At 44.8% G+C, this 15467-nt stretch overlaps 6 protein-coding genes across 6 annotated transcripts; 4 read left to right on the top strand and 2 right to left on the bottom strand.

The window, feature by feature from the left end:
• Nucleotides 1–67: 67 nt before the first annotated feature.
• On the top strand, nucleotides 68–2046 carry V2V93DRAFT_368137 (Mif2/CENP-C like-domain-containing protein). The gene has a single exon (XM_066909728.1). It carries the CDS (start codon nucleotides 323–325, stop codon nucleotides 1742–1744), a length of 1422 nt encoding a protein of 473 aa, XP_066766722.1. The 5' UTR covers nucleotides 68–322; the 3' UTR covers nucleotides 1745–2046.
• A 54-nt stretch (nucleotides 2047–2100) lies between these two features.
• V2V93DRAFT_345455 (uncharacterized protein) lies at nucleotides 2101–6539 on the top strand. The gene is made up of 14 exons (XM_066907881.1): nucleotides 2101–2215; nucleotides 2276–2458; nucleotides 2510–2563; nucleotides 2620–3534; nucleotides 3595–4154; nucleotides 4207–4300; nucleotides 4357–4529; nucleotides 4582–4662; nucleotides 4719–4833; nucleotides 4888–5010; nucleotides 5063–5218; nucleotides 5286–5648; nucleotides 5716–6014; nucleotides 6085–6539. The coding sequence occupies exons 1-14, from the start codon at nucleotides 2147–2149 to the stop codon at nucleotides 6263–6265; spliced, it is 3366 nt and encodes a 1121-aa protein (XP_066766721.1). The 5' UTR covers nucleotides 2101–2146; the 3' UTR covers nucleotides 6266–6539.
• Nucleotides 6495–8646, top strand: V2V93DRAFT_207927 (DEAD-domain-containing protein). Its single transcript, XM_066907009.1, has 4 exons — nucleotides 6495–6761; nucleotides 6821–7478; nucleotides 7535–7663; nucleotides 7719–8646. The coding sequence occupies exons 1-4, from the start codon at nucleotides 6718–6720 to the stop codon at nucleotides 8373–8375; spliced, it is 1488 nt and encodes a 495-aa protein (XP_066766720.1). The 5' UTR covers nucleotides 6495–6717; the 3' UTR covers nucleotides 8376–8646.
• A 517-nt stretch (nucleotides 8647–9163) lies between these two features.
• V2V93DRAFT_385753 (mitochondrial carrier domain-containing protein) lies at nucleotides 9164–10660 on the top strand. The gene is made up of 6 exons (XM_066912248.1): nucleotides 9164–9261; nucleotides 9320–9383; nucleotides 9449–9679; nucleotides 9741–9776; nucleotides 9835–10099; nucleotides 10161–10660. The coding sequence occupies exons 1-6, from the start codon at nucleotides 9238–9240 to the stop codon at nucleotides 10456–10458; spliced, it is 918 nt and encodes a 305-aa protein (XP_066766719.1). The 5' UTR covers nucleotides 9164–9237; the 3' UTR covers nucleotides 10459–10660.
• Nucleotides 10412–12789, bottom strand: V2V93DRAFT_385752 (uncharacterized protein). The gene is made up of 2 exons (XM_066912247.1): nucleotides 12230–12789; nucleotides 10412–12164 (listed from the first exon to the last, which is right to left on the bottom strand). Exons 1-2 carry the CDS (start codon nucleotides 12554–12556, stop codon nucleotides 10665–10667), a joined length of 1827 nt encoding a protein of 608 aa, XP_066766718.1. The 5' UTR covers nucleotides 12557–12789; the 3' UTR covers nucleotides 10412–10664.
• A 97-nt stretch (nucleotides 12790–12886) lies between these two features.
• Nucleotides 12887–15445, bottom strand: V2V93DRAFT_368116 (uncharacterized protein). Its single transcript, XM_066909727.1, has 6 exons — nucleotides 15273–15445; nucleotides 15077–15199; nucleotides 14937–15017; nucleotides 14730–14877; nucleotides 14130–14675; nucleotides 12887–14071 (listed from the first exon to the last, which is right to left on the bottom strand). The coding sequence occupies exons 1-6, from the start codon at nucleotides 15357–15359 to the stop codon at nucleotides 13023–13025; spliced, it is 2034 nt and encodes a 677-aa protein (XP_066766717.1). The 5' UTR covers nucleotides 15360–15445; the 3' UTR covers nucleotides 12887–13022.
• Between the last annotated feature and the right edge of the window lie 22 nt (nucleotides 15446–15467).

The raw sequence follows: 15467 nt of genomic DNA, 5'->3' as shown, positions 1-15467 counted from the left end.
TAGGTCTGCAGTAAACTGGGGATTATGTAGCGGAAGCGCCGCGCGTTGGGAGAAGCTCAGACGCGTCTACAACTCAGATTGGCGAACAGACAAGAAATACATAGCTCTGTTGGCGGCCACTCAAAAAAAGAATATTACTTCAAGCAGCAAGCAAGCGTAATCGGACTCGCGTCATGAGCAACTTTTCGCCGTTTAAAGATCGCTTTTCGGCTTTCTCACTAGACCACCCCGACTCCGAGGAAGTATGAACTGATTTATTTGCTCTTCCTCCTGATCCGCTCTCTTTGTCTGCAAGGCTAACCTCTGCCAGCCCGGCCACTCCATGTCAACGTCGGCATTTTCTTCATTCATACGCCGGATTAGATCTGGAAATGTCTTGTCGCAGCTCGAGACACCACCCTATTCGTCACCATCGCCTGGGAGATTCTGTGGCAGCCCGACAAGCCCTACTCCAGTCGGCGGCGGTGCGGCACCCCTTGCCCCGGGTTTCTTTGCGTCTGTAGATGCAGTCAAATATCCGGAAGATGACAAGTTGGATAACGTTTATGATGTCGTTGATCTCTCAGGCGATAGTTCAAAGCCTGCAGAATTTGGCAATGAAGAGCGTGACGACTCTGAGCTCGAGTACGTGGACGCTGACGGGGTCTTTGCTGCGTTTGTAAACGGCATTAGCTCTGGATCCGGTTACAGTGATTCGGAGAGGATAGAGCAAACAGAGGACCTCTCAATTGGTCTATCGCAGTCTGATTTGAACTCCCTTACTGACGATGACAGTGCGAGTACAATGTCTTCACCCGCAAGCTCTTTAGTATCCTCTCCAGGGAGCTGCCAGACTACATATCGCAAACGCAAATATTCAAATGAATTTTTCTGTGACCCATCTCTAAACCAAGAATTTCAAAAAAAAGAAACATCGACTCAACGTCGTTCAAGCAGGACTAGATTGAAGCCTCTTGAGTACTGGAAAAACGAACGCATAGTGTACAATCTTGTACGCGATGACAAAAGTGGTGGTGCGGCGGTTCCTACTATTAAGTCAATCGTACGAGCAGATTCGATTACAGGTGTGTCTACCGATGTGTCTCCATTGAAAAAGAAGAAACAAAGAGCTACTCCTGAACGATCTCTTGGAGTCGACATCGGACGCCGCAAATTACTCAATGCAGCAAGTGACTCACATTTTCGGTTCAAGAGTGATCATAAGTTTTCGGATAATCGAGTAAAGCAAAGTCCGAGTTTTGGGGCTTCATCGGATTCTTCTACTGCGATTATAGCTCAGAGAATGGATAATGAGTTTGATTATTTTGTAGCTGAAACCGAAGATCTGGCTACCAACCAGCGACTACCCCGACGAGTAGCCGTTCCATCAACAATGCTCCCTTACATCTCCATCCAAAATCCTTCCGCACAATTCGAGTTTATGAAAACATTTGAGGAAGAGCGTGGATTTCTCGCGTCTGGCATATTGAGGTTACCTGCCGGTAACGGACGCAAAGGAAAGAAAAAAACTGGCCTCAACTCTCTCATTTTCTGTGTTCTTGAAGGAACAGTCGAGGTTTGTATCAATGACGAAATGTCGTTCAAGATTCAGCGCGGGGGTCATTTTTTAGTTCCGAGAGCCAATTCATATTCAATGAGGAACGCAGGACGAAAGATGTGTATAATTTTTTTTGCGCAGGCAACTGATACATTTTACAATATTGTAACAAGGGGGAATATGGAAGTTAAGAGCACGTCAGATTAGGAAGCTTCTGATCCGGTAATAAGTGGAGGTGTGAAGTCTTTGCTGATAGTAAAAGACGGAGAAGTAGAACTCGTCAAGATCATCCACTTTGTAGGATCTGATAATAATTACTAGTGTTCAAGGCGTTACGTTAGCGGTTGCTGGTTTAATGCAGTATATAGGCGATATTGTTTAGCGCGCTCAATATATATATATAGCTGTGAATTCTCTTTTTTAACGAAACCTTCCCTTGCAATCGGACTATGGTATTTTGGAAGCTGATGTCTCGAATTCTATGATAATTCAGTGAGGAGAAATCAAGGGTTAGGCTTTGATTAAGACGCGTCGCTCGCGCCGCGTTCTCATCATTGACATAACAAACAGCCTGCGTATCATCTGCGCGTCGTCAAAGACGTAGCAGATATGGCTCGGCTCGTGCAAAAGCGTCTGGCTGACGACGACGATGAGATTGATGAGGATCAGTACTCTACTGTAAGTGAAAAGTGTCTAACGCATTGCTAGTAGAAACGAGATCTGATGATTCTGCTGTAGGATGCAACTCCAGACTCGAAGCGACAGCGCACTCTTGCAAGCGTAACCGACCTGAAGTCTAAGAGCAATACAGCTGAAGATCAGCAGAGTCAGTTTGAAGACGAAGGCGAAGAAGATGACTCGGCGGAGGACTCAGAAGATGAGGCGTTTAAGCAGCTAAATGCTCAAGTGAGCCTTCCTGAGGTAAAGTATCACTTAATGTTTGTCTCATTTTTTTAAGCTAACGTTAAGAAGAAACGTCCAGCAGAATATGGAATCATTGCCTCTGTTGAGTTAAAAAATTTTATGGTAGATACACTATTTATCTTTAAATATCCTGTTTATCTAGCTCACAGCGTCACTAGTGCCACGACCATCTGAAGCTCGAATTTGGTCCCAACATCAACTTTGTCATTGGTCATAATGGCAGTGGTAAGAGCGCAATTTTGACAGGAATAACCGTCTGCCTAGGCGGTAAAGCTGCTGCAACTCAGCGCGCAAGCAGTATCAAGGGCCTTGTGAAATACGGCATGACGCGAGCCTCAGTTACTTGTGAATTGCTAAATAGTCAGCATGGTTTTCGCTATGAGGTTTACGGTGGAAAAATCTCAGTCGAGCGCTCGTTTGACACAAAGGGGACAAGTCAGTATATCATTAGAGACGAGCATGGGAAAATTCGTTCGCGTTCACGAGACGAGCTCGTGGAAATGATGGATACTTTCATGCTCGTTGTCGATAACCCGATGACTCTTCTTTCTCAAGATACAGCTCGCTCTTTTCTGACTAATGCAACTCCAGAGGATAAGTATCAGCTATTTATGAAAGGCATCAGACTTGACGATCTGAAGCGAGATTATGACAATACACACGTTGTGCTAGACAATACTAAGCGCTTTTTAATGAGTAAAGCCAAAGATCTTGAGGCTTTGAATATCAAACGGCGCGAAGCTGCCGAGCTGTTCAATCGTACTCAGTCTCATCGAAGATTCACGGAAAAATTGGATCACTTACAGTTTCAGTACGCTTGGGCAAACGTTGCGGAGAAGCTGGAAATTGCTGAGGAAATACAAGAAGAAACTCATCGAAAAAAACAGGAACTTACAATGGCGCTTCGAGGTGTTGAAGAGGCCACTGTCGAGAATGAGGAAGCAAAAGAAGCCATTAAAGGAGCCTCGGATGATTGCGATCAAGCGAGTGCCTCTCTTGAGGCTGCAGAGTTGCGAGTTAGGCAGCTTCGCGAAAAGATGCAAAGCCAGAAGTCGGACACTCATCAAATTGCGGTAGGTAATCGCCTATTTTTTCTAACTGTAAAAAGAGACTGACGACATATGTTTCAATAGGTTGACGAACGTAGTAGTTCTGACAGTATCAGATCTTGCCAAGCTCGTATCAGAGCGACAGAGGCGAAGATCGAGGAGGAGATCAGACGTCAGAACGAGCTTGAAAACGGTAGTCTTGCCGCCCTTCAAGCTGAGCGCACTGCGCTCGAGGAGAAAATACAACAGTACAAAATGAACCGGCAGTCTGCTCAAGCTGATATTCGTAGCTTGGAGGAAGACATGCAAAAAGCCGAAGGAGTCAGAAAAGAAGCGACCGCAAAACAGGGGACAGCAGCAAAAGAGGTTACTGACGTGATGAATCGCATAAGAAGATATCAGCAGACTGCGAATCAGCATATCTCCGTGTTTGGCCCCAAAACATTTGCGATTCTTGAAGATATCAAGAAGAGCAAGCAATTTCGGTCTGCTCCTGTTGGCCCTCTAGGTTTGCATGTACGCCTGAAAGATTCCAGCTGGAGCGGAGTACTTGAGTCTTTTTTTGGGCGCACTTTGGATGCCTATGCGGTCACCTGCAATGAGGACGAACGTGTGCTTAGATCTATCTTTGTGAGACATGGAGCGTAAGTCGGTCATCTTATGTTTTGGTTTTGTCTCTTGCTGACTGCTGTATAGCTCCCCATCTATTTTCACTCGTAGAAATCGCCCCATTGATTATAGACAGTATATGCCTTCTCAAGAATATACCACGATTCTTGATGTTCTAGATGTGAGCTGATTATGAAGCAAACAATTACTGCGATGCATTGCTAACTCCATCATCAGATTGACGACGACTATGTTGAAACGATTCTTATTGATCAGCATACAATAGAAAGGACTATACTGATCAATTCACGAGCTGAAGCAGACAGAATCATGGCAAGTCGACCTCAAAATGTTTTCCAATGCCTTGCTCAAAATACCAGAGGCAAGGGCGGATTCCGTTTGAGTTCTAGGTTTGTGCAATGGACATTTTAGTATCAGAAAAGGTACTGACTTCAGTTTCAGAGGAGGATCTTCACACATTTCACCACTGGCGGAGAGAAAGGAAGCCCCCAGAATGAAAACCGATGCGGAGATGATCATTCGGTACGTATATTCTCTGTTTGACTGGATTAGTAGACTTATTATTCAATATTTAATAGATCCTTAGAAATTGAGAAGCGGCGTAGAAATGAAGAACTGGACCAGGCAAATCGCGTTGTTACTCGAGCGGATCAAGCCTATCATGACGCTAGACGGCAGCTTCAGTCTGGCAAGGTAGGACCGAAGATTGATTAGCTTTATGGAAATGAGATGCTAATTTTGAGATAGAAAAAACTGGAGCACCTGAACGCAGATATTCAGTTGTGCGAAATGGAAATGGAAGACGTTAGCGCTCAATTGAGTCAATCTGAAGAGTCTGGAAAGTTGCAATCTCTGCAGGAAACTCTCGAGGTATAATGAATGGAGTCACGAAATGGACTGGTTACTAACTTTTATGATGCAGCAAATCAAAGAGGAATATGATAGATATGTCCATGCATATGAGGCAGTCATTATAGAAAAGGACAATCGCGAGGCAGCTTTGAAGACTGCTACCGTCGAGGTAGAAAGAGCCAAGGCTGAACTAGAGATTGTCCAAGATGAAATCTCTAGACTCAATGTAAGATTTGAATGTCATGCCTTTTTACTAGGTGTCTGAAGTGTTGACATGAATTGATAAAATCTAGAGAATTCAGGCGAGGGCTGTCGAGCGCGCTGTGACAACGGCCTCGAATTTGAGGTTCCGTGAGACTCAAGTTGATGAGCGTTTAGCTGCAGTTGAGCAACTTGACGGTGAACTTGCGGCTGCGAATCGAACTCACGAGGAAGTGAAAGCAATAGCCGAAGGCTTCTGTCCCGAGCCTGTTCCTACTGATGGCATGAATCCAGAACAGATCATGAAGCTAATTGAAAAAACCACGGAGGAGTATCAGCGTGCGAGGGATGATTTACCGATGAGTGTTGAAGCTATTACAAAGCTGTATACAGACTCTGAGAAAGATTTCATTAAGGCTGATAGCGAGCTTACGGATCTCGGGAACCTCTTTATTGTGAGTGCATATATTTATTGGAATATTCTAGTGCCGAAGGAGATTTCATTAATTTAAACTTATACAGGACATTGGCGAATCATATTCCGAGCGAATTGATAATTTTTTCAAATTTCGTAACCAGATCTGTCAGCGCGCAAAAGATGTATTCAAGGTTGCACTTGCTAACCGTGGCTTCCGCGGTCGTCTCTTTATTAATCACGAGAACGGAACCCTCCACATTCAAGTACAGCCCGTAGATACAGATGAGAACGGACAGCGGAATGTGAAGACTCTGTCTGGTGGTGAAAAATCGTTTACACAGATTTGCTTGTTGTTGGCATTGTGGGAGGCCATGAATTGTCCCCTTCGCGGTCTAGATGAGTTGTAAGCATTCTGACTATTGCTACTACACTACTACGGTTTGAAGTGAGCCTAACATTGTTTGCCATTTTAGTGACGTCTACATGGACGCGATCAATCGGGCTACAAGTCTGAGGTTGATGATTGATGCGGCAGGCAAGGCCGACGACGTGCAGACAATCTTCATCACGCCGCAGGACATGGGCACTGTAAAGCTGAATGACAGCGTAAAAATCATTCGCATGGCCGATCCGGAACGAGCCGCTATTAGCTAGTGGCATTTCCGGAATTCCCGAAGAGCCATATCGATGGGTATCAACATCGACTATATGATTATTTTTATAAGAGAATGCTTGTAATGCCAGTTCGATGTCGTAAAAGGTGTAAAGATCGTTGCCAGCACTAACAAGTCTGCCGATCAGATTCTCAGGTGAGGCAGGCTAGTGACAGTCATGTGACAGTCATGTGACGCAGATCTGGTTGGCTGGCGTGGCTTTTCTCTTTTTTTCCGCGCACGCTCTTGAGGCCTCCTCCTTCTCTTTTCCACCACACCTGTTTTTGAATGTATCGCCTCTTGCGAGCCAATCAATCTTCTATTTACTTCTTTCTCATATCTGCCGCTTAATTTCGCCTGATTGGCTCTATTCTTGCACGACTCCAATTACAGACCCACATTCTCAGATCATTTACACCCCACTCACCTCTACCCAGCACCGGAGAGCATACAATGACTACTGCTCTAGCAAACCAACTAGAATCTACCTCATTAAAGTAATTATTCGCATGACTATCGCTATTGTCGATTATCTAACTAACGCTGTCTGCTGCAGTGACAAAGACTGGAAGAGCCAGATCAACAGGCCCACCCGTGACGGCCGGCCACAGACAGAGGATGTCACAGATACCAAAGGCAGCGATTTTGAGGATTTTTTCCTCAAGCGAGAGCTCTTAATGGGCATCTTCGAAGCAGGCTTTGAGAAGCCGTCGCCAATTCAGGAGGAGTCTATACCCGTCGCCCTGGCTGGCCGCGACATCCTCGCTCGAGCAAAGAACGGAACCGGCAAGACTGCCGCCTTCGTTATTCCTGCCCTTGAAAAAGTCAACCCCAAGAGCTCCAAAATCCAGGCTCTCATTCTCGTTCCCACTCGTGAACTCGCCCTTCAAACCTCCCAGGTGTGCAAAACTCTTGGTAAGCACCTAAACATCAACGTCATGGTCACCACCGGTGGCACAACCCTCAAAGATGATATCATCCGTCTTCACGACAACGTTCATGTCATGGTCGGTACTCCCGGCCGTATTCTCGATCTCGCTGGCAAGGGCGTCGCCGACTTCAGCGAGTGTCCTATGTTCATTATGGATGAGGCTGACAAGCTTCTCTCTCCCGAATTCACTCCCATTATCGAACAGCTTCTCTCTTATTTCCCTAAAGAGCGTCAGATTCTTCTGTACTCTGCCACTTTTCCGCTGGTTGTGAAGAGCTTTATGGTAAATATGCCTACTCGCCATTTATCTTCTAGAACGCGATCTAATATTTTTGCAAGGATAAACATCTTAACAAGCCTTTCGAAATTAATCTTATGGACGAACTTACTCTTCGCGGTATTACTCAATACTATGCTTTTGTTGAAGAAAAGCAGAAAGTTCATTGCCTGAACACCCTCTTCTCGAAGGTATATTTTTGTGTGTTTAACTGAATATGATCAACTTGCTAATATTTGTTTGAAGCTTCAAATCAATCAATCAATCATTTTCTGTAACTCTACTAGCCGGGTTGAACTTCTAGCCAAGAAGATCACAGAGCTTGGCTATTCGTGCTTTTACAGTCACGCGAGAATGCTTCAGGCTCACCGTAACCGAGTTTTCCATGACTTCCGCAATGGTGTCTGCAGAAATCTGGTGTGCTCTGATCTGCTTACTCGCGGTATCGATATCCAAGCTGTTAACGTTGTCGTTAACTTTGATTTCCCAAAGAACGCTGAAACCTATTTGCATCGTATTGGCCGCTCAGGCCGTTTTGGTCACTTGGGTCTTGCCATTAATTTAATCAGCTGGGAAGACAGATTCAATCTTTACAAGATCGAGCAAGAGCTTGGTACCGAGATTGCGCCCATCCCACCTACTATTGACAAGCGTCTATATGTCTATGATTCCCCCGACACTATTCCTCGCCCTCAGATTGCGCAGCAGCCTCAACAGCAGTTTCCTCAACATGTTGAGCGCGAGCAACAACAGCAACATCAGCAGCAGCCTCAACAGCAGGGTCAACGTCAGACGTATCAGCGCAGATTGCCTCAGCAGCAAGGTCAGCGAATCCAGCAACCGCAGCAGTACCGCGCGCAGCAGCCTGCCACACAACAGCAACAGCAATCTGTGCGTCGCTGAGCCTGATGTAATCTGTCTCTGTTTACTCTATGTTTTGATTTACTGTTTCAAGATTGGTTTGCTGCTTGATATTGCTTCGATGTCTTTTCAGAATATGAGCTTTAGCTGATTGTTCTGTATTTGTTGTTTAGCACCTTATTTCGGATGGTGCAAGGCTAGCCCTTTCCTGCTTTGAAAATAGATTAATGGGCCATATGGGTCATTGTCTAGGTTCAACTATGGAAAGGATCACTAGACTGAATTTTATACCGGCGGAGAATATGACAAAAAAATTATAAAATAAAAAAACCCTTGTCTTTTTCTTTTTTTATGGAAGAGGGAGAACTGCCCAATTTTCAAATTTTCGGCATCTATCTCTATATTACGCAGCAAAGGATGCTATGGTCTATTTTTGCAATGTCAATTTTTATGCCTATTTTTCATTATATAAGAACTTTGTGTTTTTTTACGAGCGTGTACATTGTATACGAGTCTAAGTCGACGTGCTATCAGTATTTTTATGAGTCGGGCTTCTGGCAGATGTTGTTTGCTGATCATGTTTAATGTCTTATGTATTTTTAGGGTGGGCGAATATGGTTTTTATCGTGTTTCTAAGCACATCTGAGCGTTCTTATTCTAAATATGTATTTACTAGATTGCTTCTTCTGTCTCTTGTTTATATAGTCCTTGAGTCGGTGTTGAATACAAAGCCTTTGTTGCGGGGGATGTCGATTCCCTCTTTCATAAAATCAAGTCGAATAAATAGAATGAGTGCTCGGAAAGCCGCACGCTCGTGTAAACGTAAATCTGGTGAACCTGATAAACCTGCTCGCTTCTCGTCGCTCTCCCTCCATCGTCTACTCTCCTATACTGCCGATCCAACATGGCTAAAGCCTCAAAAGACGAGGTAGAGTTTTAACGTCTAATTTTTTCTGCTATTTAGTAATACTAACTTGCCCGGGTAGGGATCGCAATGGCGGCTCATGACCGCTGGTATCCTCGCCGGCACAGCAGAGATCGCCGTCACTTGTGCGTCAAAATTTTCTTATTTTTTTCGTCAATAACGTGTCTGACTAATTTTATTACTGTGGTAGATCCTTTGGAATATCTAAAGACGCGGTCGCAGTTACCTCCAGGTCTGTCGAACCGTATAGGTCCTGTCGGCGTCACGACCATGGCTTACACCGGCTGCGGGACGATGATGCTTGGTAATGCCGGTCGTACTGCAGCCAGGTTTTGCATGTATGATTTTTTGGTTAAGCAGTTACAGGATGAGAGCGGAAATGTGTCGCCTCCAAAAGCGTTGGCAGCCGGCCTCTGTGCAGGTATGAATGGACAACGAGAAAGTCGAGATGAGTTCTAACAGTATATGCCAAAATTTTATAGGACTCGCTGAGTCGGTTGTGCTGGTCCCATTCGAGCGTGAGTTTTAATTCTTTGCAATGTTTCATACTATTTGCACTACTGAGATCCTACCCAGACGCAAAAGTGCGGCAGATCAGCTCGCTTAAAACTCCACCACCGGGTACTCGTGAGATCTTCACGCGAATAGTCCAATTGCATGGTCCGATTGGTCTCTTTTATGGTTTTCTCCCGACTCTATTACGACAAGGTTGCTCTTCTGCATTGAGGTTTACTGCGTACAATTCTGTTCGTCAAATGGGTGACGGATTTGTGGCCCCTGGTGAGCGTATGTCGTCTACCATGTCTGGCACTATCGAACTCTTTGCCAGTTATGCGGCAGTGTATGTTTTCCTATCTCTATCCCTGATTTTTTTCGGACAAGGAGTGCTAATTTTTTTGTAGATTCTTCACTATGCCCATTGACGTCGTGAAAACTCGCATGCAGACCTTCAGTGGCAGACAAACTGCCAAAAGTAGTGGCTTTTTCTGCGCTTACAAAATCTTCACACAAGAAGGCATCAAGCCACTCTTTGCCGGCCTTGTTCCTCGCTTAGTACGCGTATCCGTGGCTAGTGTTCTTATATTCCAATTATATGAAAACTCGTTCAAATTAGTATCTGTCGCGGATAAAATTTTCGGGACGGGTACGAAGAACGCTGAAGCAAAAGCCGTCGAAGTAGGTTTTCGCGGTGTAGATTGAAATCTTAAGCTGTGGCTGGACTTGGAGATGTCGTCGATATATAGGCTGATGCGGTTATCCTGGAGATATAGGCTGATGCGGTTATCCTGGAGTTATCGTTTTGATGTTGGCTTTTGTATATACTGAAATTATGAAAAGAGTTATTTGTAACATTGTAATCATGTGGCTATCGTAACACCTCCATTAAAAATACAATTATTAGAACATTAAGTTGTTTTTCTTCGCTTCCGCTTAATTTCAGCGCTTGCTTCTTCGTCTGAGGACGATGCGCGAATTATTTGCCGAATCGTAGGAACTACATCTCCATCCTCGTCTTGTACAAGGCAGTATACTATTCGCTCATTACGCCAATACTGTAAAGGCTTGACGCGCCGCCGACCAGAGCGACGAACATTCTCTGGCTCCGCAGAGGTCTTCTCGGTACCTGTTTTTGGCTTGTGCTGTGATGTTTCAAATTGCGATAGCTGTGAAGGTTTATAGGGACTGCTCGGTTCAGGTGAAGGACTCGACTTAATCTGCGTCAACTGGGGCGACTCTGAGCGCGTTGGTAAGGTAAACGCCTTCGAAGACTTCTTTGCTATTGGACTTGGTACTACGACTTGAAATTCTGGCGGTGGAGCATTATGTGGATGCCGTTTCGCAAGGAATTTCGCCTTTTTGGCAGGTGCTGTCGCTGGGGCTGATGACCCCTTCTGCATAAAGCTGTTTCTTGATTCTGGTCCCTCGCTGTGGTGTTCTTCTAGACGTCGCTTCGTTGATAGAGTACTGCTTCGCTTCCCGCCAGGAGATGATTCTTGCTCTATAACTTCGCTTTCTAAATCTCTCATCCGCGCGACTCGGCCAGGCAAAGAATGATGACGACCGCTACCTTGTTTATTCTTCCTTTTTGAGCTGCCAGTGACAGAATCAGAAGAAACAGTGAGAGATTTTCCAGGCAGTGCATTACTTTCGTTACGACGTTTATCGACTCGGCGAGCAAAGTCGGGTGACGGACGAGCGAGGTTACTAGTCGAAGAGAGTCCCGGAGAAGTTAAAACGGGTATTGCCGGCTCAGGGGTTTCCTGAGAGAAAGGGGGACTTGTTATCGACGAAGGTCGCAAAGGTAGCGACGCTCTAAATGGAGAGAGAAGCGATCTAATGGCACCAGACGCTGTCCATGAGGTAGAGCTCAATTTGGGGTCTTGAACAGACGTTAGAACTGGAGTCGTAGTTGTGCTCTTCGTTGAGCTTGAGTCGAGTTTGGTGCTAGAAGAATCATTATTTTCTTCAGGTGATGATATCCGTGCTTGTGTCTCTCTCGAAACGGCTTGGTTTGCGCGAACTTTGCTGGGAACAGTAAATTGGCGACTAAGCTTTTGTTGGACAGTCGTTGTCAATGATTCTTTTGAAGGTATTGCCTCACTCGTCAACGAATTTGAAATGTCATTGCTACTGTCCTTGACCAGCGGTGATCTTGTCTGGTTTCTTACAGTCGCCTTTGGAAGAGATCTTGTAGCGGGAAGTGGAGGAGGAACAGGACCTGAATTTACCTTTTCTATTTCGTCGGTCTTGCTATTGCCTGAGTTGGCGTTCGAGGGATAGTTGCGTGATTCTGGTAGCTTTTCCCTCCGAGGTTGTTGCTGTTGTTCGTGATGCGTCGAGTATGCGGCAACTCTTGTTATAGTTCTGCGAGGTGTAAAAGTAGAGGAACTTGGTTGCTGATTGAACTAAGATATTCAGTAATTAGCAAACACAAAGCAACTTTGCTGAATCATATTAAATAGAAGCATACCCTAGGCATTGGACTCTGGTAAAATAATTTCTGAAGGTCATCGTTCACACCCACGCCTACCCTTCTCGCGCTGGGCGCCACTAACTTCACACCCGAGCCTGATGCTGCGCCCGATAAAGCAAATTTAGGAGCTGGAGGAGCATTTAACAAGCGGCTGCTAGAATCCCCGGATTTTGTAGAGTCAGATACGAACGAGGGAGTTCGTCGAGTAGCTGACGATAGTGCCGGTGGACCACCGCCTGCCGTGCTTGAGTTTGTCAGACGAGGAAAAGGAGAGCGAAATGACATATCCTTGCCCATTAAATCATTAATTGATAGCTCAGGCATATTGTATGAGGGTTGGCCAATGTGGCACTGTTGGTTTCGAAATATACTAGCAGTTGAAGGCTGCCTTAGCTGTCAACAGTACTTTTTTGTTTGCGCAACCGGGTTATAGACCAGAGCAGAGCCTGCTCAAGTTTATCTGGATAGTTGTCTTGCTCTTTCGAATGAACAAGCCCAAGGCTCCGGACTTTTGTGGGGTGTTGTTGGGTATAGCGCGCGTGAAAGATGTGTATGTGAGGTAGCGGCTGGGAGCTTATGGGAGCTCATCGGGAGCAACGTAATTTTAAGTTTTGGAATCGTGCACAAAGCAACGAAAGACATATAGCTTTATATATGCAATAGATTATATTATACAAGTTTTGAAAAGAACGTAAACAACACCATATAAAGCCATGCTATCGCCATCTCAAGACACTATATAAATTCATCAAAACTGGGTCAGCTCTAGTCAGAACTAGAGACCTACGCCTTACTTCCCATTCGCGTAAATCGCGGACCCATTGCCATTCGCTCTCGGACTTCCAACCTCACCAAAGTCAGATACAACACTGTTTGTTCGGCTCCGCATACTTATAGGAGAAACGGATCCATTTGGACTTCCGTTCCTGCTACTACTGCCGCTTTTATCAACTGGCATCGTTCTTCGTGATAAAAGCTCGCGCGCGTCGGTTACCGCTGTCCAGCTTGCCTTTTTCAAAAACACTCGCTCATCAGATTCTCGGTATCGATCCCAAACGTCAATTCCCTGTTGTGCAGCAATGGAAAGAGTATCATACCCGCTTTTTATCACGTCAGAGACTTGTTCAGATGATAAGTGACCTGAAGAGAACATTGAGGATTTCTCTTTAATCAGATTTCGGTAGTGCTCTGAAACTGATATCAGTGTGCTTATAGAGTGTGTCGGTGGAAGACTATAGGTAGTCGCGAGGCGATTCAAAAGATCACCGGTTTCTACCAACTTGTAGAATAAATCATCGTAGTCGGATGCACCAGAGAGGAATGACTCGCCAGCTGAAAATGCAAGTACAAGTATTCGAATCGTATCGTCGACTAGTTCAAATACTCCTTCTAAGGAAAGAAGATATCTTGAAGACGAAAGCATAAATCTCAGAAATGAGAATATTGATTTCCACAGCTCAGACCAGTGATATCTCAAGCGGATTCGGAGTCTCTTCAATTGCGAAATGATTCGTAAAATCGTTCCCATAGCAAGCGAATACATTGGAACATCCAACGTTCGCTTCATATTATGACTTAATGCACCAATCAAAGAATCTAAAATTCCCTCCACCAAAAATCTTTCGCCTTGGATCCGCGGTAAAACTGGCTGTCGTTGACGACATATCCGAATCGACGAGCGGCATTCAATTCCAGCCAAGCGCGCCATCGTGGCTTGTTCTTCAACCAAAACTCGCATTATTAGCATCAGCAAACGTGCATAATGTGCAGTGCGTTCCGAGCGGTGCTGGTGCTGCAGGATGTATGACGATACTGAAATCACGGACCCAAATGGTGTCTCTAAATTAGAGTCAAAATTAATATCGACCAAAAATATATTAAATCAAAGATCGTATACCTTCATTATTAATAGTCTTCGTCTCAATCAAAACACGAGAAAAAAATTTATTTGCATGCACGAAATTACTCATGGCAAGAATGACAGTCATATAAAGAGGCGGCAATGCCGCAAATTCTGTATTCATCTTACTTTCTTGATCCTGCTGTGAAAAAGCGCTCTTTGCTTTCCGCGCAATCTCGGTGTATGAAAGCAGAGATTCCAGAGAAAATTGGTCACTAGAATCATCCTGAACAGTCAGATACTCATCTTTGGCATCACGACATGATTTTCCTATTGAAATCACAATTTTCTGCATCACAGTTTCATCGACGAAATCGGCCAGACGTGTCTGATAGGGATTATAAGCTTGCATCTTATCGTAGCTGGAAAGTACCCCAAGAAGAACAAAAGCCTCAAATGTGTGCTTTGTCGTGTACTTGTCATACATGATTTGAATTAAGGCGGGAAAGATGTCGCGATGCAAAAAGTAGTTGATAAGAGAGGTACGATACGCGCCGCAGACAATTGAGAGCGAAGTGTGTAAAGCTGTTGATCTCAGCTCGGCTACTGATCGTTAGTAAACGCTGTTTGATTGCCGAAATTCACGGTTCAACTTACGCGTTGCACCTCGTCGCATGAGTAACTCAAGTCGCGAGACAAATTCCATAAATTCCCGATCGACCAGATCCAACCCGACTAGCACAGTAATAACATCAGAGCTAGTGAGAGGCTTGGCCAGTATCTCGCGGGTCAAGATGTGAAGAGTCTTGAGGCACATTGTTAGCCCCATCAAAAGAATCGTATAGAAAGCAGCTGAAGACTTACGTCAAGCGCGTTTTTCGTGACATTGGGATTTTTGTCACTAAGACTATGAACTGCGCGCGTAAAAATAGTCTTGGTGACAGCCTGCAAGAATAAAGATCAATTGGCATTCAAAAAAAATAAATTTTCAACTTCAATCTTACTTGCATGCGGAGTAGAGTATCTGGGGTTAAACTAGAGAGAATCACCGACAAGGCTGGCATATTCGCCTTAAGTAAGAAGAACTCAACCCAATATCCATCATTGTTTGGTAGAGCAGCGCCTTCCTATATAACAAATGATGACCAATTAGTCAAAATAACCAAAAAGATACCAGCATTGGCAGAAATAAAGACGAACTTTGAATAATGTCTGATAGAGCCCGATAATCTTTGGCTGGAGATTTCCGCGCTCGACGCGGACTAGCGGTGAGACCAATGTGGCCATTCAGAGTCAAGCAAGGTCACAGATGGTTTCCTACGCGTATTATGGCGGGTCAGAAGAATATTAGGAGCAATTGGGGAAGCTAAAGCTCAAAAAGGGTGAGCATATCGG

This window comes from Kockiozyma suomiensis (assembly GCF_038497685.1).
Source record: "Kockiozyma suomiensis strain NRRL Y-17356 unplaced genomic scaffold V2V93scaffold_5, whole genome shotgun sequence".
Taxonomy (NCBI): Eukaryota; Fungi; Ascomycota; class Lipomycetes; order Lipomycetales; family Lipomycetaceae; genus Kockiozyma; species Kockiozyma suomiensis.
Note: the sequence above shows the minus strand (reverse complement) of the source record. Positions and strands in the feature narration are given on the sequence as shown.

Bases quoted from the DNA above. Each gene is read 5' to 3' on its own strand.
- V2V93DRAFT_207927 (XM_066907009.1), top strand. From the start codon at position 6,718: ATGACTACTGCTCTAGCAAACCAACTAGAATCTACCTCATTAAA. The intron at 6,762-6,820 runs GTAATTATTCGC...TGTCTGCTGCAG, and splicing joins CTAGAATCTACCTCATTAAA to TGACAAAGACTGGAAGAGCC. The intron at 7,479-7,534 runs GTAAATATGCCT...TATTTTTGCAAG, and splicing joins TGGTTGTGAAGAGCTTTATG to GATAAACATCTTAACAAGCC.
- V2V93DRAFT_368137 (XM_066909728.1), top strand. From the start codon at position 323: ATGTCAACGTCGGCATTTTCTTCATTCATACGCCGGATTAGATCTGGA.
- V2V93DRAFT_368116 (XM_066909727.1), bottom strand. From the start codon at position 15,359: ATGGCCACATTGGTCTCACCGCTAGTCCGCGTCGAGCGCGGAAATCTC. The intron at 15,200-15,272 runs GTTCGTCTTTAT...TTTGTTATATAG, and splicing joins TCTATCAGACATTATTCAAA to GAAGGCGCTGCTCTACCAAA. The intron at 14,676-14,729 runs GTAAGTTGAACC...AACGATCAGTAG, and splicing joins CATGCGACGAGGTGCAACGC to CCGAGCTGAGATCAACAGCT.
- V2V93DRAFT_385753 (XM_066912248.1), top strand. From the start codon at position 9,238: ATGGCTAAAGCCTCAAAAGACGAG. The intron at 9,777-9,834 runs GTGAGTTTTAAT...GATCCTACCCAG, and splicing joins TGTGCTGGTCCCATTCGAGC to ACGCAAAAGTGCGGCAGATC. The intron at 10,100-10,160 runs GTATGTTTTCCT...ATTTTTTTGTAG, and splicing joins TTTGCCAGTTATGCGGCAGT to ATTCTTCACTATGCCCATTG.
- V2V93DRAFT_345455 (XM_066907881.1), top strand. From the start codon at position 2,147: ATGGCTCGGCTCGTGCAAAAGCGTCTGGCTGACGACGACGATGAGATT. The intron at 4,663-4,718 runs GTACGTATATTC...AATATTTAATAG, and splicing joins GATGCGGAGATGATCATTCG to ATCCTTAGAAATTGAGAAGC. The intron at 6,015-6,084 runs GTAAGCATTCTG...TTGCCATTTTAG, and splicing joins CTTCGCGGTCTAGATGAGTT to TGACGTCTACATGGACGCGA.
- V2V93DRAFT_385752 (XM_066912247.1), bottom strand. From the start codon at position 12,556: ATGCCTGAGCTATCAATTAATGATTTAATGGGCAAGGATATGTCATTT. The intron at 12,165-12,229 runs GTATGCTTCTAT...TGAATATCTTAG, and splicing joins ACCAGAGTCCAATGCCTAGG to TTCAATCAGCAACCAAGTTC.